This window comes from Myxine glutinosa, chromosome 9, assembly GCF_964187855.1.
Source record: "Myxine glutinosa chromosome 9, kmMyxGlut1.1, whole genome shotgun sequence".
Classification (NCBI taxonomy): Eukaryota; Metazoa; Chordata; class Myxini; order Myxiniformes; family Myxinidae; genus Myxine; species Myxine glutinosa.
The window spans coordinates 117,801,644-117,816,686 of NC_136269.1; the positions used below are offsets into that span (position 1 = coordinate 117,801,644).

A 15,043-nucleotide genomic window follows, 5' to 3' on the forward strand; every position below is an offset into this window, starting at 1 on the left:
GTTCTATTTCATGAGGAATCTAATGATACACCTCGGTTCCACAGCATACTGAATGCTAACGTTGAACGACTCAAATCTCCAACATGATGCAACCAACCCCCTTCTATAAATAAATGCCTCATGATAATCTCTCAAGCCAATTCTCAATGGCATTGATTTTTTTGAATATTTATTTAAAATTGGCATGCTTACCGTTTGTATCATCCAATTATTACAACTACCTGAAAGGCCCATCTATGATGGGCAGTAAAAACGCGTGGGATATGTTCCTGGAAAATGCCATGAATGTTGAATCCCCGAATGTGCGGGCATTCTTTCAATAGAAAAAGGTGGGATAGATTCCTCAGTTTGTGATTTATTATTTTTTTGATTTTCACCCCTCAGCCCAAATTGGGCTAAGGGGTATTGTTGTCACGGGCGTCGTCCAGGTGTCCGTCAACTTTTGGTTTCCGTCAATTTCAAGGAGAACGGCTTGTCCGATTAAATCCATTTTTTGCAGTGTGTGTTGGGGTTGAGTAGAGGAAGGTTCCTTTCGAAAATGGGCACGCTGCGATTTTCAATATGGCTGCCATGGCTGCCATGGCAGCCATCCGGGCGTCCATCAACTTTTGGTTTCCGTCAATTTCGAGCAGAACGGCTTATCCGATTAAATCCATTTTTGCAGTGTGTGTTGGGGTTGAGTAGAGGAAGGTTCCTTTCGAAAATGGGCGCGCTGCGATTTTCAATATGGCCGCCACGGCAGCCATCTTGAAATTGGTTTCCGTCAATTTCGAGCAGAATGGCTTGTCCGATTAAATTAATTTTTGCAGTGTGTGTTTGGGTTGCGTCGAGGAAGGTTCCTTTCGAAAATGGGTGCGCTGCGATTTTCAATATGGCCACCATGGCAGCCATCTTGAAATTGGTTTTAACCATGCATGGGCTGGGGGTTACGCCCACTTTGCGGTGCTATTTATTTTAAATACTTGGGCTAAGGCTCATAATAGAGCTGACATTGAGGCTGACGTGTGCGCACGACACACACACACACACACACGCACACACACACACACACACACACACACACACACGACAAATGCTTAACATCGCCACTGCAAAGCTTGGGGGAATTGCCGTCACTAAGCTCACTTCCCAGGATACTCTGGGTACCAGCGACGTAATAACAATGGCGCCACTTTTCTCACCATACTCAGCGGGGGGCATTTCCTCAAAAGGAATTTCCGACTCCCCATGGATGTCAACCGAAGGGTATTGTACGTGCTCTTTTCTTTTCAAGCAAGGAAACAGCACATACCATTTTGAAGTCTATGGTATGACTTAAAATGGTCCAAACCGGACGGGTGTTTTTTAGGAGACACCATCTCCATATTGGATGTGAGTTGTCTCCCTTGCTTTGCCAGATGTTATTTTTGGTCCTGGCGGGGTGTCACAGTCACCCTCTCCACTAGCAAAGCCAGTGAGCAGTGTCGGTTTAATTGCCGATAACCCGACCATGTGGCAGGTAGCACTAGGTTACATGTTACCGGTGGCAGTCCTAAAAGACTGACCTGACCCTAAATTCATAAGGGAAAAAGCAAAAATCGCATGAAAACCGTGAATACACCACAAATATGTGGAGCACAGGGCTGCAAATGTCGAGGCAAACCGCGAATACGCCCTCAAAAAAGCACAAATGTCGAATGGCGTTGTGGGGGGTGGTTTACGCTCATGTACGGCTGTTTTATTTCTAAAGGAATCGTGGGACTTAAAACTAAACCACATATATAATTATATAATCACTCGTGGTGTATGATAAATGTATGATAAAATAATTATGCAAGAAACTAAGTAACCCCACTTCCCACGTCATATCCCATCGACTGTATAATCTTCTACCGCCCCTTCTTCTCCTCCCCGTGCAGAGACATTGCAATCATCTCTGTGAACCAGGCTTTTTCCTTAAGCAGAAAATAATAACAACATTAACTTGGGATCCCGACCCATAGGTGAAAAGGGATAATCAATCAAGTATCAAGTAAGTTTGTGGGTGGGCGGGAAAATATTTTTGCACCCGTTAAACCGCGAATACACAGGACACAGGGCCGCAAATATAGAAACATTTTATCTACTGCGAATACGCGGAACCTGCGAATGTTGGGACCGCAAATTTCGGGGGTCTGACTGTACTGTTCTTCTCAAACAGCTCATATAACCATGTTCTGTAATTGTTGTAGTATTTAAATTATTATGTTGTAGTATAATTATGTTGTTTATGTTTATGTATGTACAACATACTACAATTATGTTGTAGTATAATTTAATTATAACTTCAGTTTCCCATCCACTTTTGGGCTAGTGCACATGCCACCAGAGGGCATTATATTGGCTACATACATACATACATACGTACGTACATACATACATACATACATACATACGTGATAGCTGCATTTGAGCAAGACCCAAAATCCATTCTCCACCATAAATGAAAACTGGCATGTGATTGTTGTTGCAATTTATTGATGACATGGGACAGAGATGGGGTGCAAACCTCTGACAAAGACAAATGGTGAATAATTACATGTACATTCAATGCTCAAATTAGCTCCTGCTCCAGCTCATCGATGGTCTGTCGCTATCGTAGCAAGATTTGAGCCCGTTGATCAACGATATCCCACAGATGTTTAATTGGATTTAAATCTGGTGAGATGTCAGACCAGTATCATGACATTGACGTTGGAATTGACAATAATGTTCCTTGTTTGAATGGCTTTGTGAGCAGGAGCATTATTGTGCATAAAGATTATTCCTGGATTATGTTATTGAAGGGTACACGTGTTGCTGCAAGAGCCTGGTGTTGGCTTAGCGGTTAGGGTGCTGGCTTGGGATCCTAGGATCCTGAGTTCGAATCCCGGTCGATCGCTGAATTAATGCCAGGGGGGTTGACTCAGCCTGTCGTCCTTCCGAGGTCGGCAAATTGAGTACCAGTTTGCTGGGATGAATGATCCTGGTGTGTACCCCAATTTAGAATAGGTACACCGTATCCTTGCGCATCATAAGAGGTGACAAAGGGTTGGCGTCAGGAAGGGCATCCGGCCATAAAAACATTGCCTCAAACAGGGAACCATGATTGTCATGGGGCCCGCAAGGCTAACCCCCGCTCTAGCGGGGAAAATGGCCTTAAAACGATCATTCATTCATTCATTCATTCATTCACACGTGTTGCTGTAAGATCTCATTATTGTATCGATCGGCTGTCAGATTGCCATGGATAAAGATCAGGTTGGTGTGAAAGGTTTCAGCAATACCACCCCATGTCATGACACTTCCATGTCCAAAATTTGCAGTTTGCTGGACACATACTGAGGCATATAGCTCATTGCATCTTCTGTAGACCTTTGCACATCCAGCATGCCTTTCAAGGAGAAACCTGGATTAGTCACTGAACACAACATGCCCTTTGCCTCCATATCCATCGCACATTCTGATTTCACCATTGCAAGCTTCGATGTGTCATACTTCAAGTCTTGGATGCTGAACAGGACGACAACCATGGATCTATGCAACATGGAGATGCCTGAAGACAGTGTTGACACTTATGTGAGATTCAGGTAGTGTGTTGGCAGTACTCTCGGCAATTTGAAGCTGATTGCGTAAGTGGGTCGTGGGAATGTATTGGTCCTGAACAGGAGGCTATATACTGGGGTGTCCTCTTCTTGCCATGTGTCCTGGTGATACAGTGGAATCTCTTGTTGATCTGGCCATATCATCCAGTTCATAACATCTTCTGAGGTCATAAACTCTTTCTCTCCTCACGTTAAGGAGCCTTGCAACATGTTTAGTAGAAGGCCCTGCTTGAAGGTGTCCAATGATTTCCTTCCTCTCCTTTTCTGACAGATGTGGCATTGTAAGGGATTATTACCTCCGACACTGAAGGTGGATGGAGGTGATGTTTTCACACCTGTCTTTCTGTTTGTCAGTCTGTGAGCACGATATCTCAAAAGGTTATGGACGGATTTGAATGAAACTTGGTGAGCAGACTGGGCGTGTGACAAGGACGAAATTATTAGATTTTGTTGAAGGTGACCAACATTGATTTATTCGATGAAGTGTGTGCATGACATAATGCCAGCTGGGTTACCTGATGATGACAAAATCAATGAGGTGTCAGTTTAGAGCGTGGACAGTGCATGACATTAGTAAGGGTAAGCATAGCTGGTGGCAACGTGCTGGATGGAGCTCATTGGTGCCCTTTGTGCAGAAGAAAAATGCATTTATGATGAAGAAATGCTCTCTGTGCTCGCAAGGGCCTTGATAAGAGAGGTGACCAAGAACCCGATGGTCACTCTAGCTGAGCTCCAGAGATCCTGTGTGGAGATGGGAGAAACTTCCAGAAGGACAACCATCACTGCAACACTCCACCGATCTGGGCTTTATGGCAGAGTGGCCAGACGGAGGCTTCTCCTCGGTGAAAGACACATGAAAGCCCGCTTGGAGTTTGCAAAAAAAGCACCTAAAGGACTCGATGAATAATTTGCACACATGGATTTTTATAAAACAATTGGACCAGTGGGATAGAGCACCTCCCTCTGTGTTCTGGAGTGCTTAGCATCAAGCAAGGAAGCAGCAAATAGCATTTTAACATCTTTTGTATTACTGGGACAGAGTCAAAGTCTAACGACTGGCCTACAAGACTCAGAGCGGATGCTTAAACCATTACACCACCGTGTTTGCCTTGAACAAAGTAATTTGAACACTCCATCAAACATGTGAGGCACAATACATACACTGCTGGTGGAATACTATATGTGGGAAAAAGGAACACCCTCGGTTGATATTTTTGGGAATATTCTGCCGCAAAAGCAAAAATGAAACTCCTTCCAACCGGTAATTCAAAATGCTAATTTCTCATAATACCAGTTTTGGTTCTTGACCCGTGATTGGAATTGGTGTTTTATTTTGCACAAGTATATCAAACTGCGCCCTGTTATTTAAGATAGTTTACCATAGAAAACGTTGTGATGCAGAATGTGTTAATGGAATTTCTAATTTCACCTTTCATCTCTGTTGGATAATGCAAATCTGAAATTCTCTGATACATTTCAAGGTCTGACATGATCGAGACATTGCAGACCACTTTTATGAAGTTATCACCTGCTCAGCCAAGCACACCAAAGATCTATTGAGATTTTTTCATTTTGCTTTTTCTATACAAATGTGCATTTTGTATACAAATGTGCTTTTCTTGAAGAAACTCAGAAATTTGGCCCAAAAGTATTAAAACTCAGAGTTTAGCAAACATAAATGCAGAGGTGATTAATTATAATATAGTACTTGTGATTATTGAAGGCCTGGTTGGTGTTTGCGACTGAATATTCTACTGAGATTCAACACTGAATTCAGTCTGCTGGTTGCATCACTGCTAATGTTTCACTGTGCTGCTGATGCAGTGCCTCTGCACATTAGGGCAGGAATTTGGAATCTGTTCAGATACGAGCAATAATTCACCTCCTCTTCGCAAACATGATGAATGATCATCTCCACATGATCATCAAACATCAAACATCATAATCATCATCATCATCATCATCAAACATGATGAAACAGCTGTTCACCACCATCTCTTATCTTCCCCCATCCAAAACCTTGATCTTTTATACCCCCGCTAATTTCACCCCAATTCCACTTTTTTGAAATACCAACTTCTGTCCTGGAAGTCCTTGGTGTCCTTGTGTTTTATACTTCTCCCCCCCCCTCCCCCTCCCCACGCCCCCTCCCCCCAAGCCCTCTCCCTCCCACACATCTCCCTGCTCTCAAATGTTGTGTTTGTGTGCTTCCCCTTCTCTCCCCATCTTGTCTTCCGCTCCCTCTTTTTATATATTTTGTTTGTCTGGTTGATCTGTTTGTGAAATAAATGTTAGCTCTTTCACGAGCCTCGATTCAGTATACAACAAAAAAAAATTTAAAAAAATAGAAAACGACGCCACACAATCTTTCATGTTCACCAACTCCTGCCAGTAGACAGGACGCCCAGTCTGACGTCCATCCGAGGGCTGGCACACGCATCAAGGTCTCGTTTTACCTGCGAAATGCCAGCATGACAGTTTGAAGCTGGTTCTAGATTCAAACCCAGGCAAGACAGCTCAGAGGCTGGCATGCATATCTCGAGGCTGTCCTTCCAGCCCCGAAGACCTGATGAAACCAACAGGATAGATGAATCGAACACATGTTCATCCCTTGAAAAACTTTTCCTGGAACTCTTATTGACAACAAACATGAGAATTGTACAAAATTAAGGAAACTTCCATGGAAATTTTTTCCAGATGTGTTCCTCATCTCTTGAATAATGAACACTGGTGTGGGATATGAAAAACGTGGTTGTTTACCCTTGTTGCTAGAAATCGTATCGTGGAGACGGAATTTTTTAGGAAAAGAAGGCCGGCTTTGTGATGGCGCAGTGTTAGATCAGGCTGTCATTGTGCACTTCTGCTTGGCATTTGTATGGAATCGATATGGGTTTGGATGAATCTTTATCCCAAGCATCTGTCCATTATGATGAAACGACTGTAAGCACGTTATCAAAATCTCAAAACGACTTCCTCCCGATTCCTTTCATACACTTTCATACTCTTTCGTGTCATGTATTGTGACTCAAAGACATCGGAATTTTCGCACACTCCCTTCATACCACTCATTCATAAACTTTTCAATGGTATACTTTGCTCTTTAATATCACTAATGGCTCGAGTGAAAACCGGTTCCGTCTTATTAAAGGATGAGCCTCTCCTCAGTGAAAGACACATGAAAGCCCCCTTGGAGTTTGCAAAAAAGCACCTAAAGGACTCTCAGAATGAGAAACAAGATTCTGTGGTCTGATGAAACCAAGATTGAACTGTTTGGCTTCCGTCTGGCCACTCTGCCATAAAGCCCAGATCGGTGGAGTGTTGCAAAAACTGATAAAGCCCAGATCCCTTCTCCCCCGATTGCTCAGTTTGACCGGGCGGCCAGCTCTAGGAAGAGTCCTGGTTGTTCCAAACTTCTTCCATTTAAGAATTATGGAGGCCACTGTGCTCTTGGGAACCTTCGACGCAGCAGAATTTTTTTTGTAGGTTTCCCCAGATCTGTGCCTCGACACAATCCTGTCTGAGCTCTGCAGGCAGTTCCTTAGACCTCATGGCTTGGTTTTTGCTCTGATATGCATCGTCAGCTGTGAGACCTTATATCAACAGGTGTGTGTCTTTCCAAATCATGTCCAATCAATTGAATTTACCACAGGTGGACTCAAATCAAGGTGTAGAAACATCTCAAAGATGATCAAGAGAAATGGGAGGCACCTGAGCTAAATTTCAAGTGTCATAGCAAAGGGTATGAATACTTATGTCAATGTGATATTTCAGTTTTTTTCTTTTTAATAAATTTGCAAAACTTTCTAAAATCCTGATTTCTCTTTGTCATTATGGGGTATTGAGTGTAGATTGATGAGGGAAAAAAAAGAATTTAAACGATTTCAGCATAAGGCTGCAACATAACAAAATGTGAAAAAAGTGAAGGGGTCTGAATACTTTCTGAATGCACTGTAATCTGCAAGAACCAACCTTCCCCAACATTTATGAATGTTTCCATGTCTAAATCGGATGGTTGTGGATGATAGTCTGAGTTGTTGTAACACAGCGATACACTTTCCTGGTTATGGTGTTAAAGGAACGGGATGCACTCAAACATATCGGTCCTGATGACTGCAAATCGGGAACGGGATGCACCCACACAATTTTGAGAGAAGAATCACTGAGTATCGTCTCCTGTCGTGCGTTTCATCATCGTATTTTTAAATCACAATTTCAATTGTTTGTCATCTTTTCTTCAAAATTACTATTTCCGTATACATTGGCTTTCAAAAATAAGTAAATTCTTGTACGTGGGGTACTTTTCCATGCCTGTTGCACTTTAAGGGTCGAGCGCTGCAGTGCACTGAGATTATTTATTTACGCTCTTTATTCTTTTTTTTTCTTTTCTTTTTTTTTGCATTTTAAGGCCATTTTTCCTGCAAGAGCGGGGGGGGGGGGGGGGGTTTAGCCTTGCGGTCACCATGACGATCTTCTCCATTTTGCCCTATTTTCTGCATCTCTCCTTGTTAACCCCCTTGCCCGCATTTCCGGTGTGTACCCCGGTTTAGAATAGGTACACCGTATCCCTGCGTGTCGAAAGAGGCGACTAAAAGGGTTGGCGTCAGGAAGGGCATCCGGCCATAAAAAACATTGCCTCAAGAAGAGAACCATGACAATTACAACTTTTATTCATTAATCCATTCATTCCTGATGCCACACTTTGCTAATTCCTGTTTACCAAGTAAAGTACACATATGCACCGGGCTTTCATTTCAGGACGTGGAGGTTTGCCGACCCTACCGAGCCTGCCATCCAGACCTGCTCTCAGTAATGGGTGCATGGTGCAGAGAAAATCATCCACCACAGGAAATCTCCCATCAACGGGGAAAAAGGAGAGTGCATCTAATTCCCGCCGGTATGAAAAAAAGATGAGGTGTCGGGGATGAGGGTGGGGGCATGTGGGTAGGAAGGGCAGCTGTTACCTTAAAGTGTTAATAAGTGACTTCTGCTAATGCACTTATGGATTGTTGTTATTCTACCGAGGTTCCTGACATACCTTGTGGAGCTTTATCACTTGCAAAATTGATGATTAGCAAGTATATTGGTTGGTCTGGTCTGTGATTGTCTGTTTGTCTGCATGTCAATCACCGACAGGTCACAATTTTAAACCGATCTTCACCAAACTCCACCAAATGGTTGAGCCGGTCATAATCGAGAAGCCTACTCATTTTGAGGTCAAAACGTCAACAAAGGCCATATATCAACAACTTTGTCAAATTTTTAATATCATCAATTTTCATCCGATTGACTTGAAATTTGAAGATGATTTGCATGTTAGGTCACATAATCCCGGTCACATGATCCCGGTGTGTACGCCGATTTAGAATAGGTACACCGTATCCCTGCGTGTCGTAAGAGGCGACTGAGGGTTGGCGTCAGGAAGGGCATCCGGCCATAAAAACATTGCCTCAAACAGGGAACCATGATTGTCATGGGGACCGCAAGGCTACCCCTCGCTCCAGCGGGGAAAATGGCCTTAAAACGATCATTCATTCATTTGCATGTTAGGTCACTGAATCCAACCCCCAATTATTTTTAAGGGCATATTTGTTTTAGGGATTTCGCAAGTATTTTTGCAAGCTCTTCACAACATCTTCCTTGTTTATTTATTGTCTTCACATGCCAAATATCCATTCTCTCCTTTATTGAACTTTTTCACCCTTGGATAAAATGAAATTCTTCCCCAAACTCCCACTCCCACCAACGTGTCAGTGTTCCATACCGGTCTTGTGGCCTTGTGGACCCCAACAACAAGGAAACTAGAAAGAGCAATCAGAGATTGCAGACCCTCGCAAGGATGTGTTTTCAGTGTCCTTTTTCTTTAAGGCTTTTGTGTTAAAACAAATATTGCGGCGAAACCACATGACCGATGACGTCATCACTTTTTTTTCTTCACCAATTTATCCCGAGATGACGCTCAATAAATTTCATCTTGAGCAGATGAAGTTTTGTACTTGTCGAATTATGACGTCATAATGGAGGCACCTATGATATCATCATTAACATATTTTATTCCCCATGGAGAGTTCTTTACAATGAGCCATGTCTCAATTTTTCTATGTAGCGCTTTCGGAGATATAGAGGAGCAAAGTTTTTCGGTTTTTCCAAGATGGCGCCCATACCACGTGACCTATGACGTCATAATTATCTATATTAATAAAACGTGTGTGTGTGTGTGTGTGTGTGTGTGTGTGTGTGTGTGTGTGTGTGTGTGTGTGTGTGTGTGTGTGTGTGTGTGTGTGTGTGTGTGTGTGTGTGTGTGTGTGTGTGTGTGTGTGTGTATATGTGTATATGTATATATGTATATATGTGTATATGTATATATATATATATATATATATATATATATGTATATATGTGTATATGTATATATATATATATATATATATATATATATATATATATATATATATATATATATATATATATATATTACCTATAGACTCCCAAACGGAGAGGCTCACGTACTTGATTTTTGGCATAGCCATGGCCATTGGGCCTGGGAAGGACATGGCCTACCTAAAAATGACCTCCGATGACGAGATCCATATTTTTTATTCATATATAACTTAGCGCATTTCAGCGAGGAACATTATAATCACAGATAAAACTTCAGATAAACAGATAAAACACATAAAACAACAAAACAAAACAAAACAATAAATAAATAAACAGATAAACACAGATACACAGATAAACAGATAAAACAGAACAGATAAAACATCTCAGCCTGTGCCAGAGCAGCTCGCTGATTCGCTCAGAGCGATCACGTGATGTTCCATCCTCGCCGCCAGACTCCACGCTGCCTGCTATACTATCGATCAGTGGCTATACTCCCACGCAGACTGCATTGGGATTATGTGGGGATTATCAGCGGCAGCCTGGTCACCAGCGTCTGAAGAATGAAGTTTGGGCGTACAAGCCAGGCCAGGCTGCCAAGTTCAAGTTGCCTGATACCCTGCCCGTTTACACTCTCTGCGAATGTATGGGGGTCGAGGCTCCTGTGTGTGTGGGGGGGGGAGGGAGGGGGGTCTGTCCAAGGCCGAGTTTTTTTTTCTTTCATCTTTAGATCCATATTTTTAGCCATAACTTAGCGCATTTCCGATTGGGTTCTGAACATTATAGCCTCTGCCTCTGCCACAGCTCAGAGCGATTTGCAAGGAAGAAGGCACGAGACCCCAGCCCCATATATACATCATTGCCTGCGCCATCAATTTGCATGTTGTCGGTTACCTTTTATGGCTCGCTCAGGATCTTCGTCAGGCTCGCGAGCGAGTTAGGTTACCACGTGTAAACGTAAACGTAAAAGTGAAAAAAATTTAATTTGTCATATCTACTAGATATGAGAGATGTCTGTCTGTGTGTCTGTGTGTCGCCATTTTTCTCAGAGATGGCTGAACGGATCTTCGTCAAACTTTCAGAGGTTCATCAGTGAGTGCCTGGGAGTGTTTTAGACAAAAGAAAGACAAAAAAAGCGTTTTTGGGGAGTTTTTTATATATATTTTTTTAATCGCTCGATAGTGCCTAAGCCTTTTTTAATTAATGAAAGTTATATACAAATACACTCACATACATAAAAAACAATCACCAGACATTTGAATGCAAATAAATCAAACAATTCCAGAAGTGTACAAAGTTGGTGGTACGGCTTCTTCTTCTTCCTGATCAGCATCACACTTACCTCAGAAACGTGATGAACGCCACATTGACCCCATTCACCCACCAGCATATATATGAACCCCCTTCCCCGTCGGTGTTTTGTGAATTTAAGTTCTTTCCTTTGCTGCATTTCTTTTGCTTTGATTTTCTTTTCTCCCCCTCCCTCTCCTGAACATCTTACCTTTTGTCTGACGTTTTAAATAGAAAAAAAAAAAATGTATTAGTTCCTTCTCTCCTCGCGGGCCCCGCCCTTGACCACGTGCATGTTATCTCCCCTTCAAATCTCCCCCCCCCTACGATATTTCTCCAATTCTCCCTCCTCCCCCCTCCTCAAAGCTGCCTCCTCCCAATTTCCTCTCCCTTCCATCTCATACCTCCACCTCCTCCAACCTTCGACTTTGCTCTGCCCCCCTCAAAAACACCTCATTTGTCCCTCATCCCATCACCATCATACATTTTGTCCTCATCCTTCCCTTTCTCCTAACTCTTCTGCAATATCTGACACACTATCAACAGCTCTCCCTACCACCCCCTCTCACCCCTCATCTTACCCTATCCCTCCCCTCCCCTTGCCTGTCCTGTACCTGATGCTCCCCCTCCCTCTTCCCTAATGGTATGGACCTCAAACATCCGGGGCCTTTGCTCAAACCTGATTGATCTCTCCATACAGGTTGCTTCTGACAAACCAGATGTAATCTGCTGAACAGAAACTTTGCTCCTTCAAGATGTCTCTGATCTTGAAGTTACTCCCTCCTCTGATATGATAGACCTGAGCCTCGTCCTGGTGGTGGGATTGCTATTTTTATTTTTTTATTTTTTATTTTTTTGTATACAGAGTCGAGGCTCGTGAAAGAGCTAACATTTATCAAACAAACAAATCAAACAAACAAGCAAACAAAGTATATAAAAAGGGGAGCGGTCGACAAGATGGGGAGAGAAGGGGAGGAAGCACACAAACACAACATTTGAGAGCAGGGACATCGGGAGATGTTTTTGGAGGGAGAGGGCCTGGGGGGAGGCAGGATAGGTATAAAACGCAAGGACACCAAGGACTTCCAGGAAAGAAGTCAAAAGTCACCTCAAAAAAGTGGATTTGGGGTGAAATTAGCGGGGGTAGAAAAGATCAAGGTTTTGGATTGGGGATCAAGAATCTATCCTCAAGAAAGATCAAGGCTATCTTTATCAAAAGCTCTCTTCGTCACTCTCCCTGCACTGACTGCCCTTTCTCCACCCCACCCCCAGGAGTACCTCTGGCTATGGCCTCCCCTCCGCTCCCACTTTTTGTTCATATGTGTTCTGTACCGTCCTCCAAACGGTAATGTCTCCATTTACATGTCCCTGTCTGACAACAAGGACCAACTTCTATCCACTCATCCCAACTCTCGCTTCCTCATATGTGGCGACTTCAACTGTCATCATGCCAGCTTTCTGGGTGTGGGTTCCTCTCTCACCAGCCATGGCACCTCAGCAAAGAACTTCTGCGACTTACTGGGACTGACACAATCTGTAAATTTCCTGACCCGGATCTCAGGCAATGGAGCATCTTCTCTTCTAGACTTGGTTATGAGACTAACTTCGCTGCAAATGTCTGCTGCTCTTCTTCTGCTCCAATCGGTTCTTCTGATCATTTGCTTGTTAAAGTGGACATCTCTCTGGCCCATTCTCAGAGAGCCTCCTCGGCGTCGACGAGTCTGGCATTTCACTCAGGCTGAATGGCACGGTCTTCAAGCAGCCATCAATCTGGACTGGTCTTCCATCTCCACGGTCTCTGACATAAACTCATCCTGGGAATTCTTCCAAAGAAATTTGCTCTCTCTCTCTCATGCACAGATTTATCCCATCTCGTCTTCAGTTGTCATACCCTTTCTCCCGTCCATTCCATGATGCATTGAATCTTGTGGTGAGGCAGTTGCCCTGAAACAACTTGCCTTTGCCTCTTGGAAGGCTAATCCAACTGCAGGCAATCTCAGTTCCTTCCACCAAGCTCGGAACAATTGTGTCTACCCTCAGGAGAGAAAGGAAGCACTATCTGTCGACTCTCAAGACTGAACTCTCAAACCTGTCTCTTTCCTCCAAATCCTGGTGGTGTCTGGTGAAATCTGTTTCTGGTGTTGGTTTCCCTTCCATCCCCTCCCTTACCTCATAGGTATACACAGCTGACGCTGAACGTAAAAAAGCTGACTGCCCCAACTCTGTGTTTGCCTCAAAATCTTGTGACCTGAACCCATCTCTCTCTGTACCCACCTTTCCCAGTCAAACCCAGCTGCTTCTGGACTCTGTGTCCTAAAATAAATCATTTATGAATCCATATTCAGATCTTCACCATAATTGAATTGAATTGTCCTCGTCAGACACCCAACCGGTCCACCCAGTGTCGTCCAAATCCCTCCACAACGTCTTGAGATATCCTGCTATGTATTGTTTTTGGCCCTATCTCCTAATGTCGAAGAATCACTTGAAAAATTCTAGTAGCCGGATCCGGATCCGGATCTTCACCAAAATCTAATCATTTCGTCCTTGTCACATACGCCACCTCTCTGCCAAATTTCGTCCGAATCCGTCCACAACTTTTCGAGATATTTTGTTCACTAACAAACAAAAGACAGACAGGGGTGAAAACATAACCTCCATCCACCTTTGGTGGCGGAGGTAATAAAGACCATAAGTGACGCCAAACAAGCACCAAGAATGCCACTGTTACTTCTTTACTTCAAAATTGTATTTCTGTGAAGGTGAAATGAAACTTTGAGGTAATTTTCATGCAGAACTAGGTCTAATATTACCAGTGAACATTTTGTATTTGGGCATGACCACACTTCTGAACGGAACATTTAATAATAAAACAAAACTACACAAAAAGTAAGGTAAGACTTGTCGACTAAATGTTTTGTGGGTCAAAATTACAACTTAGAGTTGGTTTGTTTGCTGACTTTTAAAAGTCTTTCCACATGCATTGATCTCTAACTACATGACCAAAAGTGTATGGATACCCGAATATCACACATCTCATTCCAAAATCATCACACATCTAACCCTAACAACCCCACTCCCCCCTCCCCCCTTGCTGCTATAACAGCCTCCACTTTTCCTGGAAGGCTTTCCACTAGATGTTGTAACATTGCTGCAGGGATTTGCTTCCATTCAGCCACAAGAGCATTAGTGAGGTCGGGCACCGATTTTGGGTGATTAGGCCTGGCTCGCAGTTGGCGTTTCAATTCATCCCAAAGGTGTTCGATGGGGTTGAGGTCAGGGCTCTGTGCAGACCAGTCAAGTTCTTCCACACCGATCTCGACAAACCATTTCTGTACAAACCATGAAAAAACAAACAAAAACAAAAAAAACTCACTTTGTACACAGGGGCATTGTCATGCTGAAACAGGAAAGGGCCTTCCCCAAACTGTTGCCGCAAAGTTAGAAGCACACAATCATCTCGATTCTAGAATGTCATTGTATGCTGTAGTGTTTAGATTTCCCTTCACTGGAACTAAGGGGCCTAGCCCGAACCATGAAAAACAGCCCCAGACCATTATTCCTCCTCCACCAAACTTTACAGATGGTACTATGTATTCAGGCAGTTGCGTTCTCCTGGCATCCCCCAAACCCAGATTCGTCCGTCGTACTGCCAGATGGTGAAGCATGATTCATCACTCCAGAGAACGTATTTCCACTCCTCCAGAGTCCAATGGCGGCGAGCTTTACACTACTCCAACCGATGCTTGGCATTGCGCATGGTGATCTTAGGC

The 15,043-nt window shown here is 43.4% G+C and overlaps 1 protein-coding gene across 6 annotated transcripts in view; it reads left to right on the forward strand.

Moving 5' to 3' along the window:
* Positions 1–15,043, forward strand: part of LOC137435048 (echinoderm microtubule-associated protein-like 2) — a 171,386-nt gene that overhangs the window by 92,111 nt on the left and 64,232 nt on the right. For all 6 annotated transcript variants that reach the window (XR_013624598.1, XM_068128433.2, XM_078784806.1 and 3 more), the window contains one exon: positions 8,358–8,496. Coding sequence is in view for 5 of the 6 variants with exons in the window: in XM_068128433.2 (XP_067984534.1) it covers positions 8,358–8,496 (139 nt within the window). In the remaining variant the exon portion in view is untranslated. The remainder of the gene's footprint in view (positions 1–8,357; positions 8,497–15,043) is intronic.